At 39.3% G+C, this 18,084-nt stretch overlaps 1 protein-coding gene across 2 annotated transcripts; it reads left to right on the forward strand.

Moving 5' to 3' along the window:
• Positions 1 to 257: 257 nt before the first annotated feature.
• NFYB (nuclear transcription factor Y subunit beta) lies at positions 258 to 16,849 on the forward strand. 2 transcript variants are annotated; one of them, XM_044441102.1, is made up of 7 exons: positions 258 to 390; positions 6,948 to 7,041; positions 10,600 to 10,730; positions 11,231 to 11,428; positions 13,269 to 13,350; positions 15,632 to 15,711; positions 15,921 to 16,849. In XM_044441102.1, the coding sequence occupies exons 2-7, from the start codon at positions 6,948 to 6,950 to the stop codon at positions 15,951 to 15,953; spliced, it is 618 nt and encodes a 205-aa protein (XP_044297037.1). In that variant the 5' UTR covers positions 258 to 390; the 3' UTR covers positions 15,954 to 16,849. The 2 variants fall into 2 exon arrangements, with proteins under 2 accessions (XP_044297037.1, XP_044297039.1); XM_044441104.1 differs by lacking the exon at positions 258 to 390 and adding an exon at positions 1,183 to 1,459.
• The last annotated feature ends 1,235 nt before the right edge of the window (positions 16,850 to 18,084 follow it).

Consider the following 18,084-nt stretch of genomic DNA (forward strand, 5'->3'; position numbering starts at 1 on the left):
GCCAGGGGAAGAGGTCGATAGTTTGCTCCCTTCAGCCGGGCATGAGAATGCCCGGTCCAGGAGAAGCCAGACGGTTGGCCTGCACAAATAAAGGGCGGCGACGGTCGCGCAGCGCCGCTTAAGCTGGAGGCCACTTCTGGTGCTTCATTGCGCGGCGCAGTCGCCCGCAGCTGCTCGAAAGGCGGCGGCGGCCTAGCAGCGGTGGGAGGAAATCCCCCGAGCGGGAAGAGCCGTCTGCGAGGGAGGGGGCCCGAGGAGGAGGCGGCGCGGAGGGAGGGCAGGCCGGCTTCGGGAAGCGGTGCTCCGCGCTGGGACTGGTTCCTTCGCAGCCATTTTCTGTCCAACCAAACAGCCGATTTGCGGAGGGAGCCAACCAGGGCCGCACTGGAGGTTTGTGCCTGGCTCCGGCCAATGATTGGTAACCGGTTTCACTGCAGGCTCGAATGAAATGTCCGTCTCCCTCCCCGGGCTCCGGCGTTGCCGCCGCGCCGTCGCTGAGGGGACCAGGAAGTGCGGGGAGCAGGAGAAAGCGGGAGAGCGAGCGAGCGAGGGAGCAGACCCGGAGCCCGGGCCCGCCCAGCCAGCTCCCGCCAGCCCGCGTCTTTGTACTATTTACTGCCGCCGCCGAGAGGGGGGAGGAGACGGCGGCGCTGGCTGGCTGGCTCTCGCTCTCTGTCTGCCGGGCCCCTGGAAAAAAAAAAAAAAGGCGGGGAGCGATGACAGAGGCCCGCGAAGGGAGGCTGGAGAGGGGCTGTGGCGGCAGGAGCTGTTCCCTGGAAGGGCGGCTAGGCGGGAGGAAGGTGTCCCCACACACGGGGGTGGCTCATCTGGAACTAGCGCGGGTGGGGGATGGGGGCGAGGAAGCCCGGCAGCGCGTTTGCCGCCCGAGTAAACAATCCTTCCAGGCACCTTTGCTCCCTTCCCGCGTTCCCGACCTGAGGGGGGCGGCGGAAGAGGAGCGGCAGTGGCGGGCGGAGGGATGAGACGAGACAATGGGGGCACCATTGGGTCACCCGGCTACAAGGAGCGGCGGCGCCCCCGCTGTGTACCGCCTTCAGAGGCTTGCCTAATGTTTTCCAGCCGGGGCCGCTCTCCTCTCTTCCTCCTCCTCCCCCCACCCACCGCACCCGGCTCATTTTCCCTTCCTGGGGTGGAGTTGGGTCTATTTATATAGATGAGCTTTTGTCTCCTTTAATCTCCCCCCCCCATCCCATTTTCTGAAGATCGCTCAAGAAAATGGGTCGAGGGGGCGGCTGGATTGCTTCCCTGTCCACCACTTCGGGGGTTTCTAATGGATTTTCCGCCCCGGTCCAGCTCCCCCTCCCCGTTCCTCACCTTCGAACATGGATTGGATGCGGGGCGGGGGAACTTGGAAGCTGTCAAAAAGCATCTCCCGCATTAGGAGACCTCCTGCTCTTCTCTCGCTTCGTCCTGATCTCGACGGATAAGGACCGCAGAGGTGGGTGGGTTTTGTGGAACTACATTGCTGGATGTCTTGGCCCCCTCGACAGTGTGGCCTTGTCCCAGCACTTCACTTCCAGTGAGGTTCCTCGTTTCCTCTGGCTTGTTCTAGGAGTTGTGCTTTCTGTATCACGTATGCAGGCCTCTCTTCACGCTTCTTGCCAAGTCTCCTTGTCCATGTAACATAACCATCTTCAAGCCAAAGAGTTTACTGATATTTTGGCAGAAGACATTGTTTTCTATTGTGTGTACACAACTACTGTAAAGTGACATCGTGCAATCTGCATTTTTTGTTTTGTTTTTGCTATGTTTAAATGTGCACATATGTGCTGAGTGGGCTATGTGAATCTACATGTAAATCGACTTGCTCCCTTGATGAGTTTTGTGGATTAAAAAAATCTCTAGTCAATTTTGTTTGTTTTGTTTGCCACAAAATGATTCATCATTTGTTCATGCTAAAATTTGTAGACAAAAAGAGATTTTACTGTTGAGACAGTAAAAATAAAGCTCAAGTTGCAGTGGTGTAAATTTTAAAGGTATCCTGTTTTTTTTTTTTTTTTTTAGGGCAGCGTATGTGTTGCATTTTAACCATTTCCAGAGGGGTATCTGTGAGAGTCTGTTACAGCAAAAGCAATAGACTTTGTGGAACCTTAAATTAACACATTTATTCTGGCAAAAGTTTTGATGGACATAATCTTCGTTTTTAGCATTAGTCTTTAAGGTGCCACAAGACATTTAATTGTTTTCACCTTTCAGTTATGCTTTTAAAAAACAACAACCAGCAGCAAATGTGTCTGTATACATCTGCTGTCTTCTTCTTGTCCTTTCATTTGGGGTACAGTTCACTGAAACTTTGAACATATTCTGTATACAAGGTGTATGTGATTTGCCGGTTCCCTGAGAGCACCTACCATTTATGGGCATTAAGTTTGTTTTTACAAGGTGGTATAAATCAGTAAGTGGTTAAATAGCAAGGTGATGTGAACTTCAGTTGAGCAAAACTAACTTTTGGTAAACTATTAAGTAAGGGAGTTATTTAAGGAAATGTGTGGCCTAGATGTAAATGTTCTACTGATGAAGTAAAACTTGGAAGTAAATTCTATGTAAGGTTGGGGCAAGCAGTGGCACAACAAGTAATTATACATGGTGTTTTATATTATACTTAGTATAATTTCAGTAGTGCAGAACTTCTTATGTGTGATTTTACTCATGGGCATTTGCAACAACAAGATAGAATAACAGGAGAGCTAGTATCAATTGCCTGTGACTACTTGTGCGAACTTGTATGCACAGCATGGCAAGTTCTATGACAAAAATAGAAAGCATAGTGGAAACATAAACTAGTAGAATACATAGAGAAGAGTACATTTGAGATTATTTATTTATGAAATGCCTGATGTGCTATATACTGAAGTTGCAGTGCAATCCTGTGTATGCCTATTTAAAAGCAAGCCCCACTGAGTTCAATGGGTCTTACTTTCAGATAAGAGTGTATAAGATTGCAGACTGAATGAGTAAATTAGATTAAGGGAATCTGATATGTGTTGAATGGTGAATAGTTGCACTAAAACTAACTTAGCTCATTAAAATCCTGCTGTAGGAAACCCTCTTGAGGGTATATGCAGGGCATGTGGAGGGTTGCCGGGTAAGAAGAGAGGGAGAAAGTTGTCATGCTGGCAACCTTCTACTATAATTATGGATTTAATATTGAAAGTGCTAAATGGCATTTCCTCCCATGATACTGTCTATGCAACCACTGATAAATCTTCATGTTAGATTGTTCTGGTAGTCTTGGAAAACAAAACAATAACCAAGTATTGTAGTCTTGGAAAACATAACTGTTAGTTCAGAATAGGCAATACATGCTAACAGTGGTCTCAATACAGTAGGAATACTAGAAATAAGAGCATCATGACTTTCAATTTACTGGAGCTTGGTTTCTTACTTGGAGTATAAATTATCTTCTTCGAAGAACAGTCTTGGCTGAATATTATGCCATTACAAATCCTTGGGCTGTGAAGAATCTTAGAGTCAATATGTTTTCTTTCTCTTTTTAACTCAACTAGCAACTTTTAATGTCAAAAGTTACACGAAAGTGAATTTTGATTTCAAGGTATTGTAGTTTTCTGGGTTAGGTTTACTCATGCTTGCTAGCCAGTCTGCTTGTAACATAGTGGTTAACTTAAGATATAACCATGATTTAACATTGTCATGAACAGTATCATGGGTTAGGACAACCTTCCCCAACCTGGTGTCCTTTATATCTTTTGAACTACAGCTCCCATCATTCCTGAAGACTGCCCATCCTAGCTGGGGCTAATGTGATTATTTATATATAATGGTCACAGACCAGGAAAATTAATAAACAGATAAAATCACAGTAGAAAAATTAAAATACAGTTAAAACAAGTAGAATTTAAACAATATTTTCACTCAAGCAGATGACCACATATTGCCTAATCTGTGTTGCAGTCATTAAAAATTTGGCAGTCCTTCCAGTAGCATAACATTTCTTAAACAAATAGACACTAGAGTGGAAGAATTATTCCCATAAAGAACTGTTATTAATGGTTTGATGAATTTCACTCTGCATTCCGTATAAAAGCTGCAATATAGAAGAACATGTTCCAGTGTTTCTACTGTTCCAGCACCAGAGGAAAATACCTGTTCATTGACTGGGGTCTTGTTAAATTGTGCTGATGGTAGCACATTAAAATGGACAAAAGTAAATGCTCATCTGTACTTGGGAATAGTTAATGTATACAGATATGAACTTGAGTAAATCCAGCATTATAGCCGTTGTTAGAGTTAAGATGAAATAATGAGAAACAAGTTATTACCAGCAGTTCTCAAATGTTGAAGATCTACATCTATTTATAATTGCCCAACACTTCTGCAGAGAAACCTAGCCTGTGTAGCTTCTTGTCCATTACTGTTATCCATTGAGTAACATATATATCTGAAAGTAGTAGAGAAAGATAGCTACCAGGAGCTGCTAGAAAAAGTAAATGTAGCCACCATTTAAAGGCTTCAGTATATGCCTTGAACTCAACAGATCTAATTCCCACTTCTGATAAATGACTGCATTCCACACATAGGGAGGATGGCCCAAGAGCTTCTTCCTAAGAAAACCAGACTGAACTTTTTCTATTTGAGAATAAAATCCCAAAAATCGAATAGGGGTGCCATAAATAAGTTGGGCCAAGGTCTTCACTTTATAAATTTGCATTGCAGAGGGGATTGGTGTGAATTGTAGTGAATTTGTAGGGTACCAGTTTGCGGAAGCCTGGACTAGTGCTATGAAGATGAACTCACTCCAACCACCTGATGGTTCATGCTCTCCCTCTCTTGTGTGGCATAAGGAGCAGATCTGTTTTTGGATTAACAGTAGTTTAATATGTTATCTAAATACTGAACTCTGGTTAAAGTTAACTGTGGTTACTGAAAACAAGTTTTCATAAGCTATCACTCAAAGCTGGCTTGTTTCTATTAGCTATAGTTAAGTGTAACTGCAGTTCAGTTTGGCAAGCTGTGAGTAATCAAAAGCAGAAATAAAAGCTTTTGAACTCAGTGCAGTATCATGAGAAGCAGAGATGAGTGCATAAGACTGGTGGGAGGCTAGGCTTATTTTTATGCTCATTTATGATTTAGTATTGTGACCTAACCAGTGTGTATCACATAACGAAACTATTTTTTAAGTCTTCAGACTGGTGATAAAGTTGTAGAGGAGCATTAGATGGTGTTGGTACATATGTGAATTAGTTACTGAAGTAGTTGGACGAAATTGTATTTTTGACGTCCTATCCTTTTGAAAGCCCCTACCATCTATTGCTTCTGAAAAAAATGAGTAAAAAGAATACAACATATTTAAGGTAACACATAAGCATTGCTAATTTCAGTGAAGCTTAACACTTGCATAACTTCTCTAGATTGAGTGCAGTCAATTGGGACATCTTTAATGAAAACTGCTGAATTGAATTACATTTGCAAGGATCGAAGTTGGATGGATTGTATTCAGTATTCACATGCCACACTTTCTAACTGCAAGAAAGAAATTAACTATCTTTTATTCTTGGTGTCATGCTAAAGCTGTTTTCTGCAAATTTTTTTAGTACTGAACAGTTGTGTGTATATTTATATAGTTGCCATTGACAGGGACTCTTTTTATAGCCACACCTACAAGCACATTCCTGTTAATATATATATATATATATATATATATATATATATATATATATATATATATATTGTTCCACTATTGACTTTGTTTTGGCATACACCTATAGAGGAAACTTGCCTCTGCAATTTGGATAATAATATATGTAAAACATTGCATCCTAATTTTTCCCCTAAATTTTAGTGGCCTAGAATCAAGGTTTAACCAGTACAGGATAATACAATTTAACTGTAGCCACTTACTTTTACAGGAGAATGGAATGCTGACCACAGTGACATTTGAAAAGTAAATTAACTCTTCTGTAAAATAATTTACCATAACAACTTGGTGAAATAATTTATTTGAAATGTGCATCAATTACTGCTGTAATTCATGCATGCCACATTGCATGCATCAGAGGAATCGATACAGACACTGATATATGTTGCATTTATAGTGGAATATTTGGAATATGCATACCAATTAAATAGAACCTGTATGTATAAATTTAGCACTCATGCAAAAGTGGGGCTAACATTTATAAAGTGGCTACAATATTGAGTTTGGATACTGGATTCTAGGATTAGGGTTGCTCTACTGTCAACAGTTACATAGTAGAGCAAATTAAAATAATGGAATGTTGGCCATGAGAACTTGTATATAGTATCAGAGCCCTATTACAACAGAGAGATCACATAGGACACTTTTTGAGATAGTTGAAAACTTGTCACCATCCTTAGTTGTGCAACAGGCAGTTTTTTTCAACTTAATGCTTCTCCTGAAGCAGAACCAAACCATGAAAGAGGTTATCCAAACAATTTAATATTTAACAGAAAAATAAACTCAGCATTGTTTAGTGAAGAATTTTGGGTGACTTCATAAACAGCAACACCTGTTACACAGAATATACCATACCATAAAAACTATAGCCTTTTAATTTAACCTTTGGCATTTATTTAAAGTCCTAATATATGATCCTTGTATGCATCCATTCCTGGAGTGTGGAAGTAGAAGCAAAATAGATTACTTTTCTGAGAGAGATAATGTATTCTTTTGGATAACACAGGAATAGCATAGCTTCATACTAGTCATGAATAATAGAAGTACTGCTGTGCACGAAAATACTAGAAGATTTCATCTGAATAATAAGCTATTGAATGATATGGAGCCAAGATCAAACACAGTCCAGAGATAGCAGGCATGCAATATTGTTTATATTTCCAAAAGTGATTTGAATCAGAAATAAACGATCAGGTGCTCAGGTTTTTAGAAGTGATATAATTAGTAAAATTGAGTTGGCTATCTTAGGAAATCATCTTTTTTATTTCAGATGGATGGTGATAATTCAACAACAGATGCTTCCCAGTTGGGAATTGCTGGAGATTACATTGGTAGTAGTCACTATGTGATACAGCCTCATGATGGTAAGTAATGTATTAGTAAGGACCATGCTGGTTCTTATACCCATTCTTCACATTACAGGTTGGGGCTATATAGAAGAGATGAGTCAGTGCACCTAAAGTAAAACAAAACAAATCCCATGATAGTATGTGTAAGATGTCTGGGCAATAGGACTGAGAAGCAGTACTGTGCTCAGTTCATGGCTCTTCTGTGAAACACTCAGCAGTGTTAATTTGATGCATGCTTGCTTTGGATAAGCCCCATTAAACTCACTTCTGAGTAGGATTGTGCTGTGAAAAAGACTCATATGGATAATGTTTGTCTACTGTTTATCCACAACATGTCTTTTAACAGAACTTCGTGTTAATTTAAAAACAGTTTAATGAGTTTTGAGACCACTATTGTGGGGGTTTATTTAGGATAACTGATTGTGTATCGTGTATAATATATCCTGGAAATACATACCACAAGTTAGTACTGTCATATTCTAAAACACATGGAAACAGATAAAAAGCCATAATTTCCTACTGTAGTTTCCCAGCAACTGGCATTAAGGCAGGCATGGTGCTCCTGATCATGGAGGTAGCATATAGCCATCTTGACCACTAGCAATTGTGGCCTTAATCTTCATAAATTTTTCTGATCCACTTTCATGGCTGCCTAAATTGGTGGCTATCAATGTATCATGTATTAGCAAATTCCATAGTTCTAACTATGTGTTATATGAAGAAGCACTTTACCTTTTTTGAATTTTCCACCAAGCAGTTTCATGGGATGACCCCAGATTCTAGCATTATGAGAGAAGGAAGTGGAAAAAACACTTCTCAATCCTCTTTCTTCACATCATGCAGACTTGTACACTTTTAATCAAGCCTTCCCCGTATTCACTTTGTTTCTTAACTGAAAAGCTCCCAATACCGCAACTTTCCTCACACAAAGTCATTCTGGCACCTGATCATTTTGATTCCATTTTTCTGCAATTTTTCAGTACTACAATACCTGTTCCAAGTGTGGTTGGACCATACATTTGTATAGTATATTTTTGATACTGGGTATTTTATTTTTTATTCTTTTCCGAAAGACTCCTAGTATTGTGCACTAGGTCAATATTTTTATTGAGCTATTCCCTGCCAGCTAAGCTTCCATCACTGTGAAAGTGAAATTAGGAGGTTTTGCTTCATTGGGCATCATTTTACACTTATTACTTTGAACTACAGTTGCAATTGTATTACCTGCTGCAAAGAAAGCCTTCTGGAGCTGGTAATACTTTTTTGTTTAATGACTCTGAATAATTTCATGTCATCAACAAACATGGTTTCTTACTGTTCACTCCTAATTTCAGATGATTTATAAATAAGTTTAAAATCACTGGTTCAAATACAGATCTTTCAGAAATACCAATCTTTAACATGCCTCCATTATGAAAACTGTCCATTCTTACTGTTATTTAACCACAAACTAAACCTTTTATCTCATTAGTGCTAGTCTATTCAGGTGAGGGCCTTTGAAAGTTCAAGTAAATGTCTCTTGGATCACCCCAGTCACATGCTTATTGATGCTCTCAAAGAACTGTAAAGGGTTGCAAAGAACTGTAACAATGGAGAGTTACATTTGTAGAAGCTATGTTCTTCAGCAAGACTTGTTCCTCTGCCTGTATGATAATTTAACCTTGAATAATGCTTTCTATCAGATTACTTGGAAGAGAAACAAGGTTCCCATCATTCTCCAGCTGACATGGCATTTTTTTCTGTCTATGCATGCATCGGATTGTGCCCTAAACTAACCATCCTGTTACCCCAGGATCCCCTTTTTAAAAAGACTTGTTACATAGGCTGCTTTCTAGGCCTCTGGTACAGATTTCAGACTTAGAGACATTTTTGTTAGAAGATTTGCTGTTTTACAATTGAGAACTTACAGACTCCCAAGTGGATATGATCTGGAACTTCTTAATTTTAAAATTTTCAGTAAGGTCTAGAACTCAGTTGCTTGGCACAATTGTTAGTCTCAGTTTTCAGGCTCTCTTTCTGAAAATGTCAGTTCACACAGAAGTATCTATGCTTTGTTTTCCAAATAGAAACAAACACAAAGAATTCATTCAGCTCTTCTACAACCTCCTTGTCCTCTTCCTACACATTTGACTCCTTATTGTCTGGTTGATTCTAGCTGGTTTCCTGTTTCTAATATACTTAAATTGTTCCACCCCTTGCCTTGACTTGTTTGTTTATTGGGGGAGGGTTGGCACTCCTTATCATCTGCTTGTATTTTGTGTGTGTGCAGGTTTGTTCTCCTCTTTGTTTTTCTCAACTGGGTTAGACTTCCATTTTCTGAAGGACACCTTTTTCTTCTAACATGTTGGCTGGGAGGACAAAGAATCTTAGAGCTGACACAATTCTAGTCAGTGGCCCAGCCTCTTTCCTTCCCCCTCCCTGGTGTTAAATCTAAACAGCCATCTGGAGAAAATGCAGGGCACAAGGTATAGTGGCAAAGATCTGTATTACTGTATCTCACTGGATGCTTGTAAGCCTCCTAGTTCAGAGGATTATATGCATCTGCCATGTGAGTGACAGAAGTGTACTGTGGGTGCCTCCCTGGTCTCATTCGGCATCTCAAGATTACCCTGAACATTTTGGTTAGGTAGTGATAGGTCCCAGTAGAAAGCAAGGCATTGGGGGTCTGGTATTACCACCCACAGAGATGCTGTGGAGGAGACTTACCTCATGTGCATTTTCAAACTTATTTAACTTTATAGGCTGGCATTTTCTTCAGTTTATCCTTCCTTGCCCTTATAGAGCAGCAGTGAGTGGTATGTGACCCTCTAGAATTTTTGAGCTGCACTTTCACTAACTCTAGCCAGCACAACAAATGGTGAAAGTTAACGGGAGCTCTAGGTCAAAACATCTGGAAGGCCACAAGTTGCTGGCTCTTACATATAAGCTCATATGCTCATTGTCTAATATGTTCTAAATAATCTGTAGTATTGTTCCCTGCACTTGTTTTTAATTATGTGCAATTAAACTAATTTTCTGTTTTTTCTGTTAGAATACACTGTTAGGATACAGTGCCTGTGACTTTAAGCCACAGTTTCATTGAATCAAACATTTAAATATACTTGTAGCATTCAGAGATGTGCTTTGCATATAACAGCTAATTCTGGTTTCTTTGATCCAAGAATTGTTGATACCAGCAGGAATGAGAATGCTGCTTCTTATATATTCATAGCTTCTGTTTTCAATTTAAAATTTAAGAATTCCTCATTCCTGGGTTGTCATGAAAACTGAACCAGAAACTTCTGAATTGATTCTGGGCTAAAGAACTCAGCATTAACCAACATTAAATAACATGTTAACTCTGGATTGTTTAACCCCTAATATTGCTAGTTAATTGTTATAAGGCCGGTGGCATGAACCCTTCAGTTTGAAGGAGCTGAAAGATATGAAAAAATTTGTTGTTGCTCTGCAGCACTTTTGATGATCAGAGACTAATGTGAGAAACACGGGAGGTGATTTTCCAAATAAAGCATAGGTGCAGAGTAATTAAAGGTCCATACTATATGCAGCTAATCTTTGCTTACGTTCTCTTAGATACAGAGGACAGCATGAATGATCATGAAGACACTAATGGCTCCAAAGAGAGTTTTAGAGAACAAGATATATACCTTCCCATTGCAAATGTGGCAAGGATAATGAAGAACGCTATACCTCAGACAGGAAAGGTAATTAATAGGTCAAAGAGAAATTTGCTGGTATTACTTCATCAAAAGCAGAATCAAGAAGCTTGGATTTTGTAGAGTTTTTGAACTAGATCACAGTCATTAGGTTGCATTCAGTGGGGTTTTAAGATCAAATATTTGGATCTGATTTAGATGCAGAGATATTTACATTGGGAGTGACAAGTGCATCTTGTTTCCTGTTCTTCCACATTTCTATCTTGTCCAGAAGAGAATTCTCATATTTTCCTCTCATGGAAGATACACAAGCTCCCAGTGGTGGGACAAATTCCAATCTCTTAATAAATAGTATTTTTTTCATTTTTCATACTAAAAAGAAGCTGCCACTCCTTCAAAAATTTCAGAGGAATTCATTGTAATGTTTCAGGTTTTAGTAAATTAATTGGTTAGTTTTATGGGCAATTTTACTTTGATGTATTTGAGGGTTAATTCAGATTAAAATAAGAAGTAGGATTGGTTTACTGTATAAAAACATACTTTTTCAGATTGCTAAAGATGCAAAGGAGTGCGTGCAGGAGTGTGTAAGTGAATTCATCAGCTTTATAACATCAGAAGCGAGTGAGAGGTGTCACCAAGAAAAACGAAAGACTATAAATGGCGAGGATATTCTCTTTGCTATGTCAACCCTGGGATTTGATAGCTACGTCGAACCTTTGAAGCTGTATCTTCAGAAGTTCAGGGAGGTTTGTAAGCTTCTCTTTTTAACAGCCTATTTGCAACATTTTCCAGAGTTTCCTCTTCTGTGACTGACTTGTAATTTCCCTGTTATGTATGTGATAGAAGAATGTTTTCAGAATGTTACTGGCTATTTTTTTTCATTTTTATAAAGTTGTTCATTTGAATTGATGGGTCTGTTAGTGATGTCCTTGAAGGATTTGGCCTAGTTCTAATCTGTAGCAGATATCTTGCTGTTCAGGTGCCTTACACTAAAAAGCAGCTTGTATGTATGAATTTGCTGCTTTTGCTCTGTATCTTAATTAACTTGTGCATTAATTGAACTTGCTTTATTTAATGTGTAAGGTCTTGAAGAGCACATGCACAAGAATTTCCACAAAGTGAAGTCTGTATAACTTGACATGACAAGTCTCCTTTCTTTCTTCTTTGCTCATGTCCCCTTCCTCACTCCAGGTATTTAGCAACTTACCTTATGCAAAGTTCTGTTGTTTCTGGATCTGTAATGCTTCTTTGTTTGTTGAAGAGAATTTCTGTACTGCTTTTCAGTTTTAAAAAAATCCAAACCCCTCCATCTTGAATCTGTTTAATTTCTAGCGTGTGCATCAAGGCCAAGAGCTTGAGGAAATAGGAGGAGGAGGAGGAGTTGTTGTAACCCATTGGGCCAGTTCACACATCATGACAAGCTACTGTGGGTTAATGAACCCTTAGTGTGCTGCAACATCTGCTGGCTGTCATTCTGAATATGCAAACCCCAACTGCTGGTTGCCTTGGCTTGCCATGTTGTGCAAACCCGGGTGGCAGTGGTTAAATTTTGCAGAACCCTAGAACAGACCACAGGTTATGTGTAGCGTGCTTAACCCTCGCACAACCCCATCATCCAAGTTCTCTCATGGTTTGGTGGCTGTTGATGCCACTCTTTGTGATTGCTACTTAGTGACTTACTAGGATGAGCAAGTAGTAAAAAAGGTGAGCAGATTGTAGCAGATAAACATTATTATCGCTGTTTGCTTGTTTGCCATCTTACTATTGTATTTGCTGTGAGTAGTGCCACAGCAGAATAGTCACCACCAAATCCACTCCAGAATAAGAAAGTAAGCAAGCAGTAGAAGGAAGAGAGCTGTGGAAGATGCTCCAAGAAAACATTCAGTTGGCGCTGACTGTTTTTATGTATCCCAAGCTGGTAAATGGTTTATCTGAGCATATGATGCAATCATACAGTAGGCAAAGGGGCAGCAATCGCCACTGTGTCAGGTGGCCGTTGTTACTAATGCAGCATAGATGATCTGTTTTCACACCTTGTTCCTCTGTGAGGTTTAATGCCACTTTTGGAGTGTCTATGTGTGTTGGGGTGGTAGTGCTTCCTTTACACTTTCATGTGCCAAGTGACGCATGCACAAAGGTTCAGTTAAACACAACCTGGCCTTTGAAATTGAGGGGAAGCTGCTGCAGTTTCAGAAGCAGGAGTGATGGCTTGGACCACTCCAGATAGGCAACCTCCTGCATGTTCCTAGTTGTTTCAGAACACATCAGTTCCAGTCCTAAGGACTCTTTCACTGCACTCTTTCTTCCAGCAGCTTACTATAAGGTCTGGTTATAGAATGGAAATTGGAGGTCATTTCTGATTAATCACACAAGTCTTTCTATAGAAGCTAAAGATCCTGCGAGAGATTCATATAATGAATATTGCCATAATTTGTGGCATACGAATATGTTACGTACAGGATTCTGTGATCGGGTTTGAAAAATGTGCTTATTTGAAACTACAACACAGATAATTCAAAATGTACAAAACTTGTCTTTGCACTTTGAAAGTGCTTCATGCAAACATTGTTTGTTTGTTTTTTCAAGGCCATGAAGGGAGAAAAGGGTATTGGGGGAACAGTTAACACAGCAGATGGCCTTAGCGAGGAGCTCACAGAGGAAGCATTTAGTAAGTATCACTCAAAACTACAGGAATAGCTCTGGTTGTTGTTGCTTAACATGTGATTGCAATAAGCTTGTTAATTTGGACCATATTTGCATGACCGTTGTATGCCCAAAAAGGTGAAAGCAACTAGTGCTACCACATCAATTGTATAGGAGTCCATGAAAGTTGACTTTAAATGAATTGGAAGTTAGGCTTAGTGGCTTACACTTTTGGGGTAGTTTCTGCATGCATGTACATTATTTTCAACAGTTTTAGTTAACACTTAAAGATGCTTGTGTTTGATCTGTGAGGAGCAATTCACAAATGTGTTATTTGTCACCCGATGACCTAACTTTGTGGCTTATTGGAGTGTCATTCTGCATGTAGAAATCATTTTATTTCATTTCTGTACTACCCTGCAGGTGACTATTCCTCAGTTATGAATATTTAAGCCTTTGAACTCAATGCAGTGTTTAATTTATGGTCAAATTCATTGCTTAAGAGTAGCAAGCAGGAATTTGTCCTTTGTTCACTTAAGGATGGAACGTGGGATCCATGTTTCCCAATACTTCTTGCACAGGGGGGGTCCACCTTTACATAATCTTTACATAATACCATTGCACCATAACAACTCCAATGTACCCTCAATTCTTTTGCCATACTAGAACAGTGTACACATTCCACTATTCTTGACGTATATGCAGTCGCCCTTCAAAGCAGCAAAGAACTCTGGTTATTGATTGCAGAGTAATTAAAAGACTGTTTTGTAGCGTTCTCCTTCCTCACATCAGATGTTGCCATACAATGGAGAGGAAAAAGGCAGAGGTTTTCCAACAAGCATTGTTTATTCTTTTGCTATAACTGGCAGTTTGGGTTTGTTTTGCATAGGTTTCACAGAATTCAATTTTATCTATTAGAGGTCAGGAGTGCTCATTTTTTCCTTGCTAAGATTATCTAGGACTCCTGAGTGCCTGCAAATAAAAATAATGGTTCATAGGTGGTGGGTACTCATGCAGAGAGGTGGAGCAACTAGTAAAATTTGACGTAACTGCATCAGGGCTACCTTGGCTATAATTCTGAGAATAAAGCTGTATAGTTACTTTAACAGCAGTATTTTGAAATGAATTCCCAAAAGGTTAGATTTAATTTTGCATAAGGTATGGTCTGGTAGTATGATGGGATTTCCTCCCTCTCTTCTCCCCCTGAAACCCTCAGTGCTACCTGAATATCTGCTCTGGAAAGTTTCCTAATTCTCCAGAGCAGATTTTGAGGGCATGCAGGCAGCTACCAGGAATGTGGAAAGAATTCCTCCCTGTTCTGCTGAAGGGACTGCTTTCATCAGAGAAGCGGGAGTGTTGGATTCAATGCCATGTGTGGAATTTATCAGTCACATATAATAAAATACATATTTGCTAAATTGTTTTTTTAAAATCAAAGTGTGAATTAAATTTACCTGTGCCGTTACATTTACCTGTGCCTTTGGAGATACCTGCTTTCCCCAGAAACATTGCATTCCTGTTACCATAGGTTTGTAATGGTGGGTAAAGGTTGCGTACTATATGTGTCATTTGGCAGACATCGAACTTGCTTAGATGCTAAAGCAGCCCATCAAGGAAGCTGCATCCTGGGTGCCATTATCAATGTGCAACTCCTGACACACAGGGTGTCATATCTTGTGAACTTGGCCTTTTAGAGTTAAACAACCTGCCCATAACCAGTAGGTTGCAGGGTTATGCAAGGGTGAAATCAGTCTTACTCCCAACTGGAGGTTATAAAAGCTAAGATGCATGTTAATTTCATGTTCTTACCCATGCTAGTGTATTTTTCTTCAGTTTCCAAATTAGGTGGCCTGGTCACTGTCTTAAGTTAAAATTTCATTTCCTCATATAACTCAAATTAGGCACCTCTGTGTCACTGTTTTAACATGACTAATGAAAGAGATTAGATGTGATTTGGCAGTATGCAAATATTGTACAATAGTTTCACCATAGTTATTTTGACTTAATGATGAACACATTTACCTTGTTTACAAGGCACAACAGCCCACCATAGCTTAAGTTACCCTTGGAAGCTATTGTGTTATATCAGGTGCTGTGGGCATCTGGCTTGCCATGGTTGTTGTGTTTTGGGAACCAAGGCAATGGGTTTTCAATAACCATTACATTTGTTTTAGGATTATTTAAGATTTTTCTAACCATGGCAAATCTAGGCATCTCCATGGGTAAATCAGGCCACAGTGAGTTGTTGTGATATGTGAACAGGTCCACTGAACTGGCTGTTAATGAAACTGCTTTCTCTTTTCTAGCTAACCAGTTACCAGCAGGTTTGATAACTACAGATGGCCAACAGCAAAATGTTATGGTGTACACAACATCTTATCAACAGGTATAGCATTCCTTTCTCTTCTTCACTTAGTTTATATTTAAATTGTCCCAATTTCTTCAGTGACCGCTGAAAACAAGCAAAAGGGACAGCAAACAAGCCAGTTATGTCATAGATTGGGCTTGCAAGTATGTTGTTAGTTTGGACTTGCATGGGTGTGTTTCTGGGGTTATTTATTGAAATTTAACCTCTTTTTTATTTTTAAACCTTAGATCTCTGGTGTTCAGCAAATTCAGTTCTCATGATTTGAAGATGGCTTTGGATCTGGGGATGTGAGAGAGATGGACAAGGGATTAGAAAATGCTAAAAGAGAAGAAACATTGGTTTGAAATGGCTGGTGAAAAAAGAAGTATCACTTTGTATATTCAATAGCTGTAATGTAGCTGCCTGAGGCTTGACTAATTGGGGTGTGAACTCTGACTCAAACCTTTTTTCATGAATAATTTTAAAAGAAATTCGATTTTAAAGGTATTAAAGTATTTTTGTTTTGTACGAGAGTTTGTTGCTCTGTATAACTCCTGTATGCATTGTATATTGCAATTTACTACTGTCAGAGATTTGTAGACAGTTTCTTATTTTCATATTGAATCATGTTACTTTTGTAATTCAAGTAAACAACTGGGTTTAATTCATGTTTACCCTTTGAATAAAACATAAGGGTACCGTTCATTTTGAATGCAAGTTGCCTTTATTATAAAAATTGAGATGACCTTTTGTTTTGTAACTGCCTTGCATGACTAAAGTTACGTTAACTATTTATTAATATTTTAACTCTGAAAGGGAATTCCTCAAGCGCCAGCAGTTCACAAGAAGTGCTCCCAGTGTTTTTAATGTAATGATTGAATTAATGTGAATCCAGAGGTAACCAGTTGTTAGATCTTAGCATTAGAAGCTTGAGATGTAATCTATCAGGAACTAATTTGCACAAGCTTAATAATGAGAATGGAGGGAAGTTAGACAAGAATAGTTGTCTTGTGTGCGGGGCCAGTTCTGTAGATTGTCTGGTGCCCAATTACAATGTTAACTGTACCTTGTAGTGCAGTCCCTGTTTTGGAAAAACTAGAATTATGTAGTAGTTTTTGGTTCCCATTGAGTAGGAACATTTGCCTCACTGCTTTTGAAATAAACCCTTTTTAATTTATGATATCTTTAAAGAAGATACTTAATTGTAACAATTTATTAGTCTGGGGGGTAAATTATCTTTTAAAAACATATATCTACATTTCCATGATCTGTGGGGATTCTCAAATGTTTATGATATCCGTGGAGTGTGTGCAGGTTTATGCATGTGTTAGAATGGATCTGGAATGGAGGACTTGCTGGCTGTTTTCTGGCTTTGCAATAAACTACAGTATATTTAAAAAAATCATACTTAATTTTGTAGATGAACAGATTGTTGCAAAGACTGTCTGTACCTTTATATTAGTTTTTAGAGTTGTGTAACAATTGTGATGATGCAGCATCATTCAGTTACTAATGCATGAAAGCCAGTATCCCTAAGTTCAGTTCTGCTCAAAGAGAGTGCATAACAGGCAGTGACCCCATTGCAAATGCTGTTGTGAAGAATCACGGTGGCTTTAGTTTCAGAAAAATCACAGTCCAGGATTAAGATTTCATTGAGTAGGCAGCAGTAACTGATATTTCCTTTATATTCTCACTGCCCAGCGTTTCATGAAAGCATCACTCCATTATTCTGCACTTAAGTGTCCCCACTGTAAAATCAAATGCTGACCTGTTTTATATACACTTTATCTAAGCTAAAAGCGCAAATGCTACCTTGGTTTGGTAGGCATGTGAGCTTTATTGTGAAGTAAGGCTAACCCAAGTAGGCCTTATTCATACATTTAACCACCCATTTCCTAATGGATGATAGTCTTCTGGTACAAGAAGCAGCTCCTATTCTAAACCACTGTAGTGAAGGAACTGTAGTTCATTCTTCAACAGTCCACAAAACATTGAGAGACTCTTGTCAGGAGGACAGAATTAGCCAGATGTACATTTCACCAGGTATTTGTGTGTTGACCATCAGCCCAGGCTTCAAGCTTTCAGAGGCTTCCTTGCCAAAGCAGTTCATGGGTTGGTTGTTTTAAGCTTACCTAGTTAATCATTCCTAATGGTTTAAAAGAAATTAATTAGGATGGTTGTTTTTATTCATTATTTACCTTTAGAAACCTGTAGATAATATGCACTTTTAAAAAATGTGTCGAGTTTGAAAAGCTGTTTTCCTGGAAGCTTGACTGGCTTGTTGCCAACTTAATTTCCTGGAATATGTTGTTACAATACACTGGCTGTTTATGATCAAAATTGACTCCTGATCCACTTTTGCATGAACCTAACCAGGACTGATTTGTGCTTCTGGATTTTTTTTTTAAATGG

This window comes from Varanus komodoensis, unplaced genomic scaffold (genome assembly GCF_004798865.1).
Source record: "Varanus komodoensis strain SLA01 unplaced genomic scaffold, ASM479886v1 scaffold39, whole genome shotgun sequence".
Lineage (NCBI taxonomy): Eukaryota > Metazoa > Chordata > Lepidosauria > Squamata > Varanidae > Varanus > Varanus komodoensis.

Bases quoted from the DNA above. Each gene is read 5' to 3' on its own strand.
- NFYB (XM_044441102.1), top strand. From the start codon at position 6,948: ATGGATGGTGATAATTCAACAACAGATGCTTCCCAGTTGGGAATTGCT. The intron at 7,042-10,599 runs GTAAGTAATGTA...ACGTTCTCTTAG, and splicing joins TGTGATACAGCCTCATGATG to ATACAGAGGACAGCATGAAT. The intron at 10,731-11,230 runs GTAATTAATAGG...ATACTTTTTCAG, and splicing joins CTATACCTCAGACAGGAAAG to ATTGCTAAAGATGCAAAGGA.